Here is an 18,004-nt window from a genome sequence, read left to right on the forward strand (position 1 = left end):
GCGAGCACTGGTTATTTTCTGTTCGAGTTTTGTTTATTACTATTATAACGCTAGTGCCTTGTTGAAAGTCTTAAGTCACACAACCTCTGACATGGAAATAAATATTTCAAGTTTGTTTTCTATTTGATCAGTAACAAAGATATTCAATAAGCATGTCATGCATCAATCTGTAGGGTTGTTTTTGCACTCCCATCCATAATTGCATCTTTGTATTTGTATTTGTTCCCCTGTTCACTCTGAGTCAGAACAGGAACAATGTTTGTATCCCAAATAGCACCCTATTCCTTATGTAGTGCACTACTTTTGACCAGGGCACTGAATAGGGTGCAATTTGGGAACCATGTGTGTCCTCAGCTGTGACGTGTTTTTCTCCACTGTTCTGTTATTCTGTTGAGTCTGTGATTGAGCTGCACCAACACATTCAGTAAATATGACCACATTTGCTTTGTATATTGTTTTCTTCTGAGTATTGGGAAAAAAGAAATAAAATATGCCTCTACAGGACCAAGTTGTCTCTGTTTTGCACTTTGAATTCAGTTATTTTTGGTTAATGTGGTTTGTGCCGACCTTGCCTGAGTGCCAGTCTGCTATCATGTTTATTCCTTGTCACTCACTGTCATGTCAGACATATTTGACTTGACAACGACCGCAATGGAGTAGGTAAGAGCACAAACTGATCTGGGACCAGGGTAGTTTGTTCCAAAATTCCCACAATGAACATGTTAAATGTGTCCAATAATATGCTAATGTATTCAGTATGTCTAGTGTATCCAGAATAAATTAATGCTGCACAACTAGAGATTATTTGAACATTCGCAAACAAAGAACCATATGTGCATTTTTAGATTATTCCGTTTTTTTGTTTCTTACAACGGATACAACAGTTCTTGTCATTGTGACTGTTCAAATAGTCCTTTATGTCGACGATGTGAGTATCATAAGTGGACTGCTGTCATGAGGAATCTGGTCATGCTTGGCAGTCCTCTCTGTCCCCTCTCTCCGTTTCTTTTCTAGTTGTCCTGCTTTCCTTTACCCAATGATACTCTCCATTTAATATTCCTGTTTTCCTTCCCTTTACCCAGTTCCTACTCTAGATGTATCTCCTCTGCAGGACAGGGAATCCTCTGAAACTCAGTAGGTCTACTGAGAAGGGCTTTGATGAAGGTCACTGAATACAAGGAGTATGGAGACTGCAAAGACATAGTTGAAAGGTAAGAAGGTATATTTTACATTGAACAGAAAACACACCACCACCAATGTTTCACACATGAAACCAAAGGAATGCCAAGAAGAGTTGGTCCTCGAGTGAGTCTAGGCTACAGTAACGTCACTGATTCTACTCATCACTAGATGGCGCTGTTGTCTTTCCCATAGAATTGCACCTCATACCACAGTAAACCAGGTAGGTTTGTGCAACCTAATTCTTGTATGTTTCCTTAATTTATGACATTTGTAAATTATTTCAAATAATTCAACTAGCTCTCTTTGCTTTTCATACTCTGTAATGTTTCCAAAGTTTTTAATAACCATTTTCTCGCAACAAAACTACAAGATCACTGGACCGTAGACAGCAGGACTGAAATGAAGCAACAGTGTCTGTGAAATGTGATGTTTGGAGATGACAGGCTACTAACTGCAGTTATTTTCTTGTAAAGGTATGAATCCTTCTTGAAGATTAAACCACTGGTAAAATGTCTGGCTGGCTTAATCTCATTTTTTTTTAATCAAAAGCCTGATGAGACCTGCCTCTGACAAGGTGGGAAGCTGATAACATCTTAGAATGGAGAAACATCTACAGTCAGTTCCTTTCAGTAACGTTCTTTAGTCTAGTAGTTGTCAGAGTAGTCCTGCAGTACTTAAACTTATAGGAAAAAATTACTTTGGATTTAAATATAAAAAATACAAAATGTATAGGTCATAACTGTAGCCTACATACAGTAGGATATACAGTGGGGAGAACAAGTATTTGATACACTGACGATTTTGCAGGTTTTCCTACTTGCAAAGCATGTAGAGGTCTGTACATTTTATCATAGGTACACTTCAACTGTGAGAGACGGAATCTAAAACAAAAATCCAGAAAATCACATTGTATGATTTTTAAGTAATTAATTTGCATTTTATTGCATGACATAAGTATTTGATACATCAGAAAAGCATAATTTAATATTTGGTACAGAAACCTTTGTTTGCAATTACAGAGATCATACGTTTCCTGCAGGTCTTGACCAGGTTTGTACACACTGCAGCAGGGATTTTGGCCCACTCCTCCATACAGACCTTCTCCAGATCCTTCAGGTTTCGGGGCTGTCGCTGGGCAATACGGACTTTCAGCTCCCTCCAAAGATTTTCTATTGGGTTCAGGTCTGGAGACTGGCTAGGCCACTCCAGGACCTTGAGATGCTTCTTACGGAGCCACTCCTTAGTTGCCCTGGCTGTGTGTTTCGGGTCATTGTCATGCTGGAAGCCCCAGCCACGACCCATCTTCAATGCTCTTACTGAGGGAAGGAGGTTGTTGGCCAAGATCTCGCAATACATGGCCCCATCCATCCTCCCCTCAATACGGTGCAGTCGTCCTGTCCCCTTTGCAGAAAAGCATCCCCAAAGAATGATGTTTCCACCTCCATGCTTCACGGTTGGGATGGTGTTCTTGGGGTTGTACTCATCCTTCTTCTTCCTCCAAACACGGCGAGTGGAGTTTAGACCAAAAAGCTCTATTTTTGTCTCATCAGACCACATGACCTTCTCCCATTCCTCCTCTGGATCCTCCAGATGGTCATTGGCAAACTTCAGACGGGCCTGGACATGCGCTGGCTTGAGTAGGGGGACCTTGCGTGCGCTGCAGGATTTTAATCCATGACGGCGTAGTGTGTTACTAATGGTTTTCTTTGAGACTGTGGTCCCAGCTCTCTTCAGGTCATTGACCAGGTCCTGCCATGTAGTTCTAGGCTGATCCCTCACCTTCCTCATGATCATTGATGCCCCACGAGGTGAGATCTTGCATGGAGCCCCAGACCGATGGTGATTGACCGTCATCTTGAACTTCTTCCATTTTCTAATAATTGCGCCAACAGTTGTTGCCTTCTCACCAAGCTGCTTGCCTATTGTCCTGTAGCCCATCCCAGCCTTGTGCAGGTCTACAATTCTATCCCTGATGTCCTTACACAGCTCTATAGTCTTGGCCATTGTGGAGAGGTTGGAGTCTGTTTGATTGAGTGTGTGGACAGGTGTCTTTTATACAGGTAATGAGTTCAAACAGGTGCAGTTAATACAGGTAATGAGTGGAGAACAGGAGGGCTTCTTAAAGAAAAACTAACAGGTCTGTGAGAACCGGAATTCTTACTGGTTGGTAGGTGATCAAATACTTATGTCATACAATAAAATGCAAATTAATTACTTAAAAATCATAGAATGTGATTTTCTGGATTTTTGTTTTAGATTCCATCTCTCACAGTTGAAGTGTACCTATGATAAAAATGACAGACCTCTACATGCTTTGTAAGTAGGAAAACCTGCAAAATCGGCAGTGTATCAAATACTTGTTCTCCCCACTGTATATGACATGTATGTTTTGTGAAGTCATACTGTAAGGTGATTTACCTTGTACAGTGTGTCAGTTAAAACAAAGTAATTAGGCTAATCCCTTTTTTGTCCATCTGGGACCAAAAAATGTCCTACATGTCGAACACAGTACTGTAGATCAGGTCTCTCATAAACCTGTAGTGAAGGCTAAAATCCTCACTGTGGGTCCTGTTGGGATCAAAGACGGCAGGCTAAATTCCCAACTTGCTCTATCTTTGAACGTTTGAATAAATTAACTCTTCCATTCATCTGAGCCGAGGCTACTAATTAACAGTGGACGGGTACCTTCTACCTTTGTAGTAGGGAAGAAAGCATTGACAATTAATGGAGCCACCCAATCTTTCCCCAGACGAGACGACCTCAAACTTGATATGACACACACATCTAAGAGAGGATGAAGACAGAGGTGTCAGAGGATGTCTGTCTTACTCTGCTCCCGTCTCGGCTGGCAGTTGGAGACCTTAGGTGAGAGGGGGGGGGGGGGGGGGGGTGTCAGTTCTAAGCTGACCTTTCTCTCCACCCAGGTGAGTGGATCCCTGGCCAGAGTCCCGTCTGGACTGAAGGGGTCCCAAGACTTCCTTTACTTACTGAGGTAGTCTTCAACTCATCCCCACCCCCACTCATCTCCTATTCCCATTCGCTATCTATTGACAGGTAAGTGCAGTCATTCCCTCACAGCCCAAACAATAGCTCTCTAGGCATGGATCCTGTAGTCAGGCTAAAGAGAACCCAACCAGGCATCACAGACAGACAGGGGCTTGGCACTGGCAGGACAAACAGCTGCAGACAGAGCGAGGTCTCTGTCCCCGCTCCCCAGCGAAGTACAGTGAATTTGCCCCTATACGCTGATCTTGGGTCCATTTTGCATTTCCCCCACTAATGGTTAAGATTAGGATTGGGGAGGGGAATCTGATCCCAGATCTGTACCTAGCGGGAACTTCACCCCGGAGCCCTCAGACAACTAGCCCCATACACACCCTTGTTGTCTCTGAGTCACACCTCCAGGTGTCGACAGTCGTTGGCTAATGTGTGAAGGGATCCACTACCTGCTGGTTTAATGGTCAGCAACATGAAAAACCCCAGTCTGACCAGCTCACCAACACTAATCCCCTCAGCATGAAAACACACACTGTTTTGTTTTCTTACCCGGTCACTTTTGCATAATCAATCTATCTACTAGGTTCTACCCCATTAGGTGGGACTGACTGGCCATCATAGGGCAGATAAATATAATAATATAATATGCCATTTAGCAGACGTTTTTATCCAAAGCGACTTACAGTCATGGCTTAGTTTGTCTTGTCCATACTCAGTGTCCTACTTTGCACCAACCGCTTGAAACTAAACAGCCTCTCATATTATTCAGGCATATTAAAATGACTGAACAAAGATTTGAGTTAATTTGATTGATTGGTTTGAGTTGAGTTGATTTGAGTTAATTTGATTGATTCATCCAAGCCATTTTTCGTGCAAGAGAGGACAAAAAAGTATGTAATCTACAATTCAGTTTAGACACAAGGGACATTTCACTCTGAGCCAGTAGATGGCGTCATTCAACCATACAGCTGAGGTACTGGCAAAAGGCCTACCTGTCATGCATGGAACATGCCTTTCATGATTAATTTATATAGCTAGAACCTCAAGGCCTATTGGATGTTATTACAATGTCTGAGAATATCACACCCTCTATTTAATTTCTGTGGTTTCTTAGAATTGCTTTTATTTTCGGGAAAAGTGCTCTTATGTCACACAGTTGCCTCCAAACGCCAATAGCCTACATGTAAACTAAAACGTGGGCCCATATAGGCTACATAATTAACCAGAGGGAGAGCATCATTTCGGAGCACAGTAGTAGTCTTATGCTTGATCTAAAAATGAGCATTACTGTTGACAGTGTGAAAACAGTTGTACGGGCTGTGGGAAGGCATAGGCTTGTGGGAAATATGTAACTAAACTACTTATTGCCACGGTTGTCATTTTTAGAGGCAGACGAACGAGTTAGGTTTAGTTTGTTCAATATATTTGGGTGGATGACGATGCAAATCAGGGATAGGTCTGGCGCCTCTCAGGAATTACCGACAATTACCGATAATTGCTGTCTATCCAGTTATTTCTGTACGTGTCCCCTTGAGCGGAATCGCACCCCTTTACCCTTTGACACTGTGTCGATGACCATCTATCTGTAGGGCAAAGAATTAGGCCTGCGCGTCTCTATGTCTGCTCTCTCTCTTCTCTGTATTAAGGCAGTCTATGAAAATTAGTTTCCATTTAGGCCCACAAGGCTAAGCTTTTAGAACTATGTGAGTAGGCCTATGACATTTAGCTATCGTCGTGAGAATGTCGCCATTGTTGCCCTTTCCTGGAGATTCTGCCTGAAGGGGTTATAATTAGGGGATATGTACAGGCAAAAACTGCTGCTGCATAATTATCCACGAGAATGTTTGATGCTATCAGTGTAAAAACTTACCTAGCTAACATTCCATGTAGCCTATAATCTCTTTCGTTCACAGAATTCTTAAAATAAACCAATTCTCAAGTTTAACACTAGCCTAAATAGGCATGCAATATCCTAATATTCATTTTTTCCAGACATAATACCACATTGGTGAATAATGCTTCACATTCTTCCTGAATTATGTGCATTATGATTGTGTGGTTTATTCTTTATTAGCCTACCTCAATCAATCAGCCTTTAAAATAGTTTTTTTATTTCATTCTTTTTCTTTTTTAAAGCAAACATCAAACAGTCTACATCCTAAGTAATCAACACATCAACGGATAGTGGCGGTTTGAGTTGAGCTGGTTGGTTTTGATATCGATCGGAGACCAGTGCTGCTGTGTGTTTTGCATAGAATTGTTGGAGGGTAATTGAGTGTCAGTGTCTGTCTGTCGTCTCAGTGGCGCCATATGCCTTTTTGGATTGCTAATTTCTCTAACCGTCTGTCCGCTCCGCCCATAACATCCATTCTCACAGGCAGAAGCAATCTAGATATCTCCGGGCTGGTGTAGCCTGGGGAACCTGCTCACGATGGCGTCGGCCTGACGAGGCAATGCGGATGACACTATAGCTACAGACAGACATGTAAAGATGAGCTAATAGCCTAGTCTGTTTAGAAGTTCAGAAAGTCATTGTTTTCATTATTAGGCTATTGAGGTAGAATGTAAACTATGGTTATAGTTTGTACATGGTTTACAGGGCATTTATAGCCCTATTTGATGCTGCTATTTAATTAAACAATGTCTCATTGTAATGCAAAATTGTAGCTGACGCCACTGTCTGCAAAATGAGTGATCCAAACTGTAACAATGTATCATCACCTTTACTGTAGCCTATTCAGTATGATAGACTATATCGCACTATCAGTAAGAGGAATGATAAATTGTGACCGCCGGGTGAACCAATGGAAATGTAAAGTTCATGAAGTATGCAAATTGAGCGAGGGGTGTCCAATGGGCGCTAAAGGGCGGAGTTATGTTACGTAGCGACGTCTGGCTCAGATATTTCTTCAACTCAAGATCCGCTACCCAAGTCGACTATTGAAGTGTTGATGCGAGAGTAGACAACGTTTTATTCACATTTCGTTGTTTTCGGATTATAAACGTTATGTTTGAACATCATCGCGGATGTGTGTAAAATCGGCTGGACAAGTAGTCACATCATTTATCCGGTTTTCTACTCAAGGAATGTTTTTTATTTTATTCTTCTTTTCAGCAACTCGAAGTGTTTTTCTTTTCCAGTAGGGCTGTTCAAGTAAGCCAGTTGGCTTTTAGGCTATTTCTCATATAGCCTAGTTTTCCTATGCAGGGATAAGCCTTTCGTTTTCCGTGTGCTTTTCTTACGTCTTCCGGGGGATTGTGATTGTGGCAACTATTTAGTCTGTAGATTTCATGTAACTGTCTTCGAGCTCAGCCCTGCGGGTTTTTGTACTGGGATAAGAGTGACTAAAAAGTTAGGCTACTTGTCGTAAATGGATCGCCATTACAGTCTCATTTCCATTTGGCTACAACTGGAACTCTGTGCCATGGCTGTTCTTCTTACTAAAGGTAAACTTTGATCCCTTAAAACATGCCTTTATGTTCTCTTTGCCTTTTTCCTGACCAAAGGAAAAAGTTCAAAAAGTGGTGAATGCGAGAAAACGGGGTCAGAATCTCCAAAGGCCTTATCATTGCTTTCTTATCCGTTTCCAATTGCGCAACGTTGAAGAAGCCAAATTATTAAACAACAATGTTTTGCCAACAAAATGATTTTCTCTTCTTTCTTTACTTTCCGAACTTTGATCTTTCCTATAATTAAGAATAATTAAAAAAATAAATACAATATCCGCGCATCCCAGTGGCATGCTTTGGATATCAACTTCTAGTTGTTTAATCTACTATATTTTCCAACACAGGAGAGGTGCCATAACAATGTTATAACTAAGAAAAACGTAACTTTCTATACAGTAGGTGGTCTGTGTTTTCCCCCACGAGTTCCTATAGCAAGGCCTCCATAATGGTGAAATTGGCACTAAACAGACTGAATGGCCCTAATGTTTCTCATAGTTCTCGCGCTAGTGCACATAAATCTGATATATGTGATATTATGTAGCCTATAGGCTATAGCGTTTAATGTAAATAATTAAACTCGAGTCTCCAAGGTAGAAACCAAAGCCCTGTAGCTACTAGGCTACGTATGATTGGCTCCTATGTATAAAGCATTTGGCAATTACGAGACCATATTAATTAGTTTGTTGCCATAATGCCATTATAATGTGTTTAGGTCCCTGTCAATGGTCAGCTCATGATTAATGCGATGATAGCATGTAACTGGAGACTGGAAGTACACAAAAACAGCGTGTAACAACATACAACGGCCTGTGTTTATTTGTGTGTTTTTGTGTTTGTTGCTGTCTTGTAACAATGTTAATTAGCCTTTAACTAATAAAGTTATCGATTTATATTAAATTATAACAGGTTGATACAAACAGCCTGTGCCATATTTAACTTGTTGAACTCCATTAATTTATTTTCAGTAAATATATATATATATATTTTAAAACATCTGACTATAAGTGAAACCGTATTCGTAGCATTTGCTGCGCGTTCTTGAAATTTATTAATTTGTATTTTTTTGCAAAAAAAAAGAATCATTATAAGGTTGTTTGGTGGAAGCTTTTGAGATGAGAAGCCGTGAGAGCTCAGTGCACCCAGCCCATCCTGACCACACTAAAGCTTGCGTGAAAACTGAAAAAGGAGACTCCTGCGCCGCTCTCTCACCCCCCTTTACGAGTTTCCATTTGGGTTTAAATAAATTGACTTTGGCAAACAAACCACTAATTATAAGATAGACGGTTCATGTTTTGTAATAGGGACTAAAATGACCCTTTTGCACGGAAAGCTCTTAACCTCGGCTTATTTACTGTATTTCATTTTAACACATCTACTCTGTCTTTCAAGGTTTACCTTGTCATTTACATGCGTTTTGCCAATGTCAGTTCAGATCCGACTAGGCAGTCTTTAAAATACACAAGTAGTCTGGTTTCCGATTCAAATCTCGAAATAGCGAGTTGAGATCATTATTTGGTTGTTAAAAGTAAAGTAGATATGCTATTGGCTTTATTTTATTATTGGATATAACAGCCATGTGTGTGACTATATCATACGTCCATCTGAGAAGTATATAAAATGTCACATTTTACTACGAAACGCAAGACTTCTCCCCTGTTGGAATACGTTTTGATTTCCAAAACTGCTGCCCAGTTAGAAAAGGCAGGCCTAGTCCGCGGAAAATGTTTTACACACAAACAATTGCATTGAGACATTATTACTAGATAATAAAATGCAGAATGTGTCGTCAGTTATTCTTGAAATGTTGGAGAATAGGCTACCATTTAGCCTTCAACACTTCATAAACTAATCAAGTAGGCCCATGCCTAACACGTCGTATTTATGTTCTTTTTTTTCTTTTAGGAGAAATACGGTGTTACTGTGATGCCCCTCACTGCGTGGCCACCGGCTACATGTGTAAATCTGATCTAAACGCCTGTTTCACCAAGGTACTGGACCCTATGAACACGAACTCTCCCCTCACGCATGGGTGTCTAGATCCCATAGCGAACGCTGCCGACATGTGCAGCGCTAAGAACACAGATGCCCTGAGTGGGGGCTCGTCTATGCTAGAGTGCTGTCACGAAGACATGTGCAACTACAGAGGCCTTCACGACCTGGCTCACACCAGAGAATCAACAGGTAAGAAAGGAGAGAGAATCGAAACTTTAAATTGATCTAATGTGGCTCTGACTGTAAACCATATGGGTGCTGAAGTTATTATTTTCTATTCTATAAGGTGTATAATGTGTGACAGACAGAGTAACACAACTGACGATTTGTAGTGTAGCATATTCAGGTTGTCTCCCTGTAATATTCTGAAATGGTGTTTAGATGTACCATAGCCCTATACTGTTACTGTATCAACCACAGAGGTTAGTTTAATGGTCTACTGTAATGACATGCCATCCATACATCTTTTTCTAATTCCAACCTTTACACAACTTCAGTTAGATTTTAATGGGTTGCAGCACAGCGGCAAAGAGAGGAGGGGGGGGGGGGCAACCAGTTTACCTTAAGAACTTGGATGCAGATCAGATATTTTTTTTTGCATGTGCACCATGTAATTTCTCCACTGAGTAGGAATGTGCCTTGTAGAATATGCTTTCACAGGCTGCATGTAGGAGGGCATAAATACTAGCATCATTGAGTTATGAAAAAGTGCATAGTCTTACAGAGAGGAGGGGAGAGCTCTCAAGTAGGGATTTTTGTTATGACTCAGTCCAGGGGAGTTTAGCTAGTTTATTAGCTGAAATTAATTTATTTTGGCTCATATTTTTGGGATAAGGCTCGGCGACTCATTGCATTTCCCTTCTGAAAGCAGAAGACAAGTTTCCACTGGACATCAGTGTACGTTGGACAATAAAATAACCTACCTTTCCTCGTCTCCTCCTCCAGACCACGGCAGGTACCAGGCTGACAGCAACAACCGTCACCTGGTCACGCGGGTACAGGAGCTGGCCTCGGCCAAAGAGGTTTGGTTCAGGGCGGCGGTGATCGCGGTGCCCATTGCTGGAGGCCTCATCCTGGTCCTTCTCATCATGCTGGCGTTACGGATGCTCCGCAGCGAGAACAAGCGGCTGCAGGACCAGAGGCAGCAGATGCTGTCGCGGCTCCACTACAGTTTCCACGGTCACCACACCAAGAAGGGTCACGTGGCGAAGCTAGACCTGGAGTGTATGGTGCCCGTAACGGGCCACGAGAACTGCTGCCTCACCTGTGACAAGATGAGACAGGCAGACCTGGGGAACGACAAGATACTGTCTCTGGTACACTGGGGGATGTACAGTGGGCATGGGAAGCTGGAGTTTGTATGACTTACTTTTCTAAGTTTGTTTGACTTGACTTAATGTCCCCCCCACCCGGCCAAAAAACAGCCAAGACTGCCTCCTCTACTCGTTGGGTTTTCTCTTTTAACTTTAAAAATGAATCCCCCTTTTTGTCTATTTTACTTAACAGTTTTTTTTTTTTCAATGGAGGAAAAAAAGAGGACTGAGCGCAAGCCTTGTGGTTTTTGCTAAAGGAGCACTTTACTTGAAAATGAAAGGCAAACCAACGAGGAGCTGTATTTAAACTTGAGAGGACAGGACTGACCGACAGACTGAGAGAGCTCTGTCAAGACCCTGTCTGCGTGTGGAACCTGGACTTTACACTGAGCGCTGAAGGATTCCAAATCTGTCTTATTTGCACATTTGTAAAAAAGTAAAATAAGTTGTTTTGCTTAAAAAGAAGCTAAATAGAAGAATACTTTTACACTGACACCAGGGTACAAACATTACTTTTTGAGGAGTAAAACAAAACAAAAAAGTTAAATAATTCAGTGTTGACTGTAGGTGTGCACACTCCTCCTCTGTGTACGTTTCTTGATCCAAGCTTATTGTAAAGATTTTAAATATATATATTTTTGTCTGAAAGAAAGACCCTGTCCTGTGTGTTCTTCCTTGCTGTGTGAAAGAGAGGAACCGAGAGCTGTGGCTCATGTCAGAGTTTTTTTTCTAGCTGTTTCTTTCTGGTTTGTGTGTACATTAGTATGTAAGAGGATGTGTAGTGAGTGAGAGGACCACGCCGCCATGGGGGTGTGACGTTTCATACCCAGACGGTGGGAGTGTGTGTAGTACCAGGCAGAGTGTGTAGGCCGTGTCGTGTGTGTAGGACTGACTTCACAGTGAGGCCTTGTTTCACGGTAGTGCTCCACATCTGACTGAGTCATTCTTGAACCTCCTCCAAAGGTCAGGATCTCAGCTTCAAACACATTCTGTTTCTTTCATTGCACACGTTGGATTTCTCCTGGAAGTAGTGTGGGTATTTATTTTATATTCAGTCTAAGGCCAGTATAAGCCCTCCCCCATTCAGCTTCTCTGGATGTGTTTCAGCCAACACACTAACCCTCCTGTATCCCAGCTTGTGTTGATGAAGAGAGCTCTTTTCCTTGCCAAGCGACTAGGCTAGCGATTATGCCACATTTACCACTCTTATTACACCACTTAGAAATAGATCTCAAGTCTGAGGGTGTTTTATTAAAAGAGTTATGGATGGGTTATCAGGAGAGTTCATATGGAACCCACAGAGTTATAGCTTCAATAATGTGTGTCTAGCTGTATTACTTAAAGCCTGGCCATAGTGAGACACATATTGCATGGTGAATTTCAACCAGCTACTTTTTCTTTTTGAGGTGAAACGGATTTAATTGGTATTTCAATTACGTTTTTGTGAGAATCCATGTAACAGCTTGTGGATAAATGATGTGGAAGAATCAATAATGGCAATGCAGGATTCTGTGTACTTCTAGTAACGATAACATAGCAGCCTAAAAGTTAGGCCTTAAAAAGGAACATAACACGTTTTGGGAACCAAGGTTCAAAAGTTCAAATGGAACTGTGTTACCCATCTCCGTGGTAACCATGACAGATAGAGAAGGGCAGTAAGTCGTTTATTTTAGGTCCACCTGTGTGTGTGTGTGTGTGCATGTGTGCGTGTCTACTGTGTGTGTATGTCAGTTCCAGGCTGACCTCTTGTTTCTCTCCATTAGGCCTTCAGGAAAACACTATTACCAGGCTAACCACTTAACAGCAGTCTGCATTAGCCGGGCCTCAGCCCACGCAGACACTTAGTCTCCCCAGGACTATTACCCTGGAATAATAACAAGACCCTCTGGTTTGGACAGCTAATGTGCCCCGTGTTTTCACTCTGCTCGCTCCCATCACCTGCTGATACCAGACAGACAGTGATGTCTGAGGGGGGAGGGCACGTGCACATACATACATTCAGAAGCACACAAACACACACACAGTATGCACACACACACACACACCCAGTATGCAGACACACACACACATACACAGAGACTATTAGGGCCTCTTGATGCTACAGTTAGACCCCATGCACAGTCACAATGGCTCTACAATAAAACACTTCTCCAGGCCCATTAGGATCGGCTGCCATTTTGCTGAGCGGCAAGCGGTCAGGCTGTGTGTATTGACATGCAAATTTAATGAGGTGGTCGACTGGCTCCCTTCAAAAGCCCAATTTGTTTTGAAGTCACTTCAAAATGTCCCCTTTCTAACTTGCCAGTACATTTGTATTTATGTAGATTCTGGTTGCATCTCGAATGGCACCCTGTTCCCTATGTGGTGCAATATGTAGGGAATAGGGTGCCTTTTGGGACACACCCTCTCTCTCGCATGTAGACCTCTCAAGAATGATAGGCTCATAGACTCCAGTCCCAGATTTCAGCACTAGCAGCAATGAGGGCGAAATATACAACCTTTATTGGTATTTGACATTTTCCGAACCTCATAGAAGGGAAGGTTAACTACCGTGATTTAAATCAGAGGTGGTTAAAAAAAATCTCCCCCCTCGCTGACGATATAACGCTCATGCAGTCGGTGCTGTATGTGTATAGGGATCCCAAGGACTATTCTGTGCCCTGTGTTAAACAATATATGAAGTGTAAACACACATGGGACCTGTTAACACCTGCACATAGTAATGGATACACACACAGCTTTTATAGCCTTGTATGTTATTCTTGTTTTCCCCTCTTCCTCCTCCCCTTCCTCAGGCTCTATAGAGATTTCAGGTTATCCATGTTAACTAATTGATCATGAGTATCTTTATTACTCAGGATTTATCCTTGGTGAAGATTACAGGTTAATGCTTCTCTGTCTCAGTAGAAAACTCTTGACAACATAGAATTTACTCACAGTACACATAAACGGATATGCGGACAAGTCTATATATACAGTTGAAGTCGGAAGTTTACATACACTTAGGTTGGAGTCATTAAAACTTGTTTTTCAAAAACTCCACACATTTCTTGTTAACCAACTATGGTTTTGGCAAGTTGGTTAGGACATCTACTTTGTGCATGACACATTTACATTACATTTTAGTCATTTAGCAGACGCTCTTATCCAGAGTGACTTACAGTTAGTGAGTGCATACATTATTTAAAAAAAAAATCATACCCCCGTGGGAATCGAACCCACAACCCTGGCGTTGCAAACGCCATGCTCTACCAACTGAGCTACATCCCTGCCGGCCATTCCCTCCCCTACCCTGGACGACGCTGGGCCAATTGTGCGCCGCCCCATGGGTCTCCCGGTCGGCTGCGACAGAGCCTGGCACAAGTAATTTTTCCAACAAGTGTTTACAGACAGATTATTTCACTTATAATTCACTGAATCACAATTCCAGTGGGTCAGAGGTTTACATACACTAAGTTGACTGTGCCTTTTGGAAAATTCCAGAAAATGATGTCATGGCTTTAGAAGCTTCTGATTACATTTTACACTTAAGGAATTTAGCAGATGCTCTTATCCAGAGCGACTTACAAATTGGGTGTACCTGTGGATGTATTTCAAGGCCTACCTTCAAACTCAGTGCCTCTTTGCTTGACATCATGGGAAAATCAAAAGAAATCAGCCAAGACCTCAGAAAAAGAATTGTAGACCTCCACAATTCTGGTTCATCCTTGGGAGCAATTTCCAAACGCCTGAAGGTACCACGTTCATCTGTACAAACAATAGTACGCAAGTATAAACTCCATGGGACCACGCAGCCGTCATACCGCTCAGGAAGGAGACGTGTTCTGTCTCCTAGAGATGAACGTACTTTGGTGCGAAAAGTGCAAATCAATCCCAGAACAACAGCAAAGGACCTTGTGAAGATGCTGGAGGAAACAGGTACAAAATGATCTATATCCACAGTAAAAGGAGTCCTATATCGACATAACCTGAAAGGCCGCTCAGCAAGGAAGAAGCCACTGCTCCAAAACCGCCATAAAAAAGCCAGACTACGGTTTGCAACTGCACATGGGGACAAAGATCATACTTTTTGGAGAAATGAAAATAGAACTGTTTGGCCATAATGACCATCGTTATGTTTGGAGGAAAAAGGGGGAGCTTGCAAGCCGAAGAACACCATCCCAACCGTGAAGAACGGGGGTGGCAGCATCAAGCTGTGGGGGTGCTTTGCTGCAGGAGGGACTGGTGCACTTCACAAAATAGATGGCATCATGAGGAAATTATGTGGATATATTGAACCAACATCTCAAGACATCAGTCAGGAAGTTAAAGTTTGGTCGCAAATGGGTCTTCCAAATGGACAATGACCCCAAGCATACTTCCAAAGTTGTGGCAAAATGGCTTAAGGACAACAAAGTCAAGGTATTGGAGTGGCCATCACAAAGCCCTGACCTCAATCCTATAGAACATTTGTGGGCAGAACTGAAAAAGCGTGTGCGAGCAAGGAGGCCTACAAACCTAACTCAGTTACACCAGCTCTGTCAGGAGGAATGGGACAAAATTCACCCAACCTATTGTGGGAAGCTTGTGGAAGGCTACCCGAAACGTTTGACCCAAGTTAAACAATGTAAAGGCAATGCTACCAAATACTAATTGAGTGTATATAAACTTCTCACCCACTGGGAATGTGATGAAATATATACAATCTGAAATAAATCATTCTCTCTACTATTATTCTGACATTTCACATTCTTAAAATAAAGTGGTGATCCTAACTGACCTAAGACAGGGATTTTTTACTAGGATTAAATGTCAGGAATTGTTAAAAACTGAGTTTAAATGTATTTGGCTAAGGTGTATGTAAACTTCCGACTTCAACTATATATATGAGGACACACTATAAACGGTTTCACAAATGAACTCTAGGACCTTTTCCCTTTTCAGAGAGAGTTCTTGTAACTCCTCTGGCCTGTCTTGAAAATATACGGTGTAAATGACCCACTTAAGACTATTTACTTGTTATCCATTAAAATAAATAAAAATATATTCTCAAAAACAAACAATGCATCATTTTAGAAAACAACAATTTATAGGTTTAAGAAAATAGATGTTCTTGTTGGGTTGAAATGTGACGCATATACAAGTGTCATTCTGCCCTGTGACGAATGGACATCCATTTAAATAAGACATGGAATAAATATTTATTCCACCCAAAGCAAGTTGACTTCCTTTGAATGAATAAAACATGGGTCGGTCCCTGTCCTCATTGACCTTCAGCCCATCTAAACATTTAGCCCTGCATGTTGTTAACATTTAGATAAAAATCTGTTTTAAGAGGAAAAATAAAGTTGGGAATGTTTACGAGATCCGACTGGGGCTCTTGAAGCTTAATGTCACCGTCTGTAAATAGACGTTTTGTTATGTTTTTAAACGGGGGTTTCTCAGTTGCATTCCAACCACGGTTAAATCAAACACTATCTCTCCAAATGAAAGATAATTAATTTAAAGAAGAGTCAGAGACTGAGACAGAGATTGATGATGATTGTCCCGTGTTGCTCAATTGGTAGAGCATGGCACTTGCAATGCCAGGGTTGTTGGTTCGATTCCCACGGGGACCAGTACAAATGAAAATATATGCACTCACTACTGTAAGTCGCTCTGGACAAGAGCGTCTGCTAAATGACTAAAATTTCAAATTAAATGAAATTTCAGGATTACAAAAACTCCCCAAATAGATACTCCAATGTCTGACTTTATATAGGTATAGCTAACAAACCATGCTGCTAGTAAAGTGTCCTGTTGATTTAGTATGTGTCTCTATCTCTGAGGCGTGGCAGAGAGAAGAGCCCTGAGCTTCAGTGAGGAGGCTGGAAGCCACCAAACTTGTCCCCATGGGTGGTGTTGAGACTCTGGGTATTAGTTTACTGACACCCAGAGAGCCCCCTAGGCCTTACTGACATCCACAGAGCCCCCTTACTGACATCCAGACTAGGCCTTGTGATGAGCTGTCCCCAACAAAGCCAGAGTGCATCCACACACACACACACTGATAAGGGCCCTTATGGGCCTGCTCACCTGGCCCTAAAGACAGACAGCAGAACAATGTCTACCTCTCCTTAGAGCCTCTGACACTTCTTACCCTCAGAGACCCACTCATATTTCTCTCTCTCTTTCTCTCTCTCTCTCTACAACCACTCACACTTCCACTCACGGCTTACATGGGTAGGCTCATATTGCCAGTACCCAACAAGGATGGTTAAAAAGGCCTCTTATGTAGTCTGATGTTATACAAGTCAGGCGGTCCTAGTCATACATGTAGGGAATAAAGGCCATATTTTAAGACTACACACTGTGCAGCAGTTTGGATGTACTATACAGGACTTTCACTTTTATTTGACTGAAATACCACCTCCCACCTTTATGCCACATCCTGCTGTTAACGTGGTCCCTATACATCCCAACAAACTTCTGTAGTAGAGTAGAGATGGAGTAAATGATCAGGTGCCAACTGTGAACACATTTAATGAACACAGAGAATGACAGCAGAGGCTGAGCCTGAGCAGAACAGAAGTTGAAACTGTTCAATAAGCCCCCCCACATAATAATGGCTTTCACAAAGCAAATTGGCAGCTGGCCAGAGCCAGGCTTCTCTCTCAGTGAAGAGAACAGAGCAGGGACAGTGAGATGCGGCAGCACCTTGAGTTGGCTGCCATAGCCCCGGGTGGGACTCTGTGCAGGGAGGTTATAATGTGTGTGCATTGTGAGACCTAGATCCCAGGAATTACCAGACTGAAAGGACAGATTAAAAGGATTGCAGGCAGTCAAATGTCCAGAGGATCTAATCCTACAATAACAGATAAGACTGTGGACTGTGTCTCAAATGGCTCCCTATTCCCTATATAGTGCACTATGGGTCCTGGTCAAAAGTAGTGCACTAAATAGGGAATAGGGTGCCATTTGGGATGCAAACTTTTTATAGCCTGCCAGGTGATGAATGGGCAGTGGCACGTCTCATCCCAGTTGTCACACTTTAGCTTTTAAGACTATGTCAGATCAGATAATATCTTGGTCACTATGTCACTGGGAGATTT

The 18,004-nt window shown here is 42.1% G+C and overlaps 1 protein-coding gene across 1 annotated transcript; it reads left to right on the plus strand.

Moving 5' to 3' along the window:
* The first annotated feature begins 7,114 nt into the window (after positions 1-7,114).
* bambia (BMP and activin membrane-bound inhibitor homolog a) lies at positions 7,115-11,586 on the plus strand. The gene is made up of 3 exons (XM_084152020.1): positions 7,115-7,626; positions 9,532-9,810; positions 10,567-11,586. The coding sequence occupies exons 1-3, from the start codon at positions 7,551-7,553 to the stop codon at positions 10,983-10,985; spliced, it is 774 nt and encodes a 257-aa protein (XP_084008146.1). The 5' UTR covers positions 7,115-7,550; the 3' UTR covers positions 10,986-11,586.
* Positions 11,587-18,004: the final 6,418 nt, after the last annotated feature.

Source organism: Coregonus lavaretus (genome assembly GCF_964263955.1).
Source record: "Coregonus lavaretus genome assembly, chromosome: 34".
Classification (NCBI taxonomy): Eukaryota; Metazoa; Chordata; class Actinopteri; order Salmoniformes; family Salmonidae; genus Coregonus; species Coregonus lavaretus.

Bases quoted from the DNA above. Each gene is read 5' to 3' on its own strand.
- bambia (XM_084152020.1), top strand. From the start codon at position 7,551: ATGGATCGCCATTACAGTCTCATTTCCATTTGGCTACAACTGGAACTC. The intron at 7,627-9,531 runs GTAAACTTTGAT...TTTTTCTTTTAG, and splicing joins GGCTGTTCTTCTTACTAAAG to GAGAAATACGGTGTTACTGT. The intron at 9,811-10,566 runs GTAAGAAAGGAG...CTCCTCCTCCAG, and splicing joins TCACACCAGAGAATCAACAG to ACCACGGCAGGTACCAGGCT.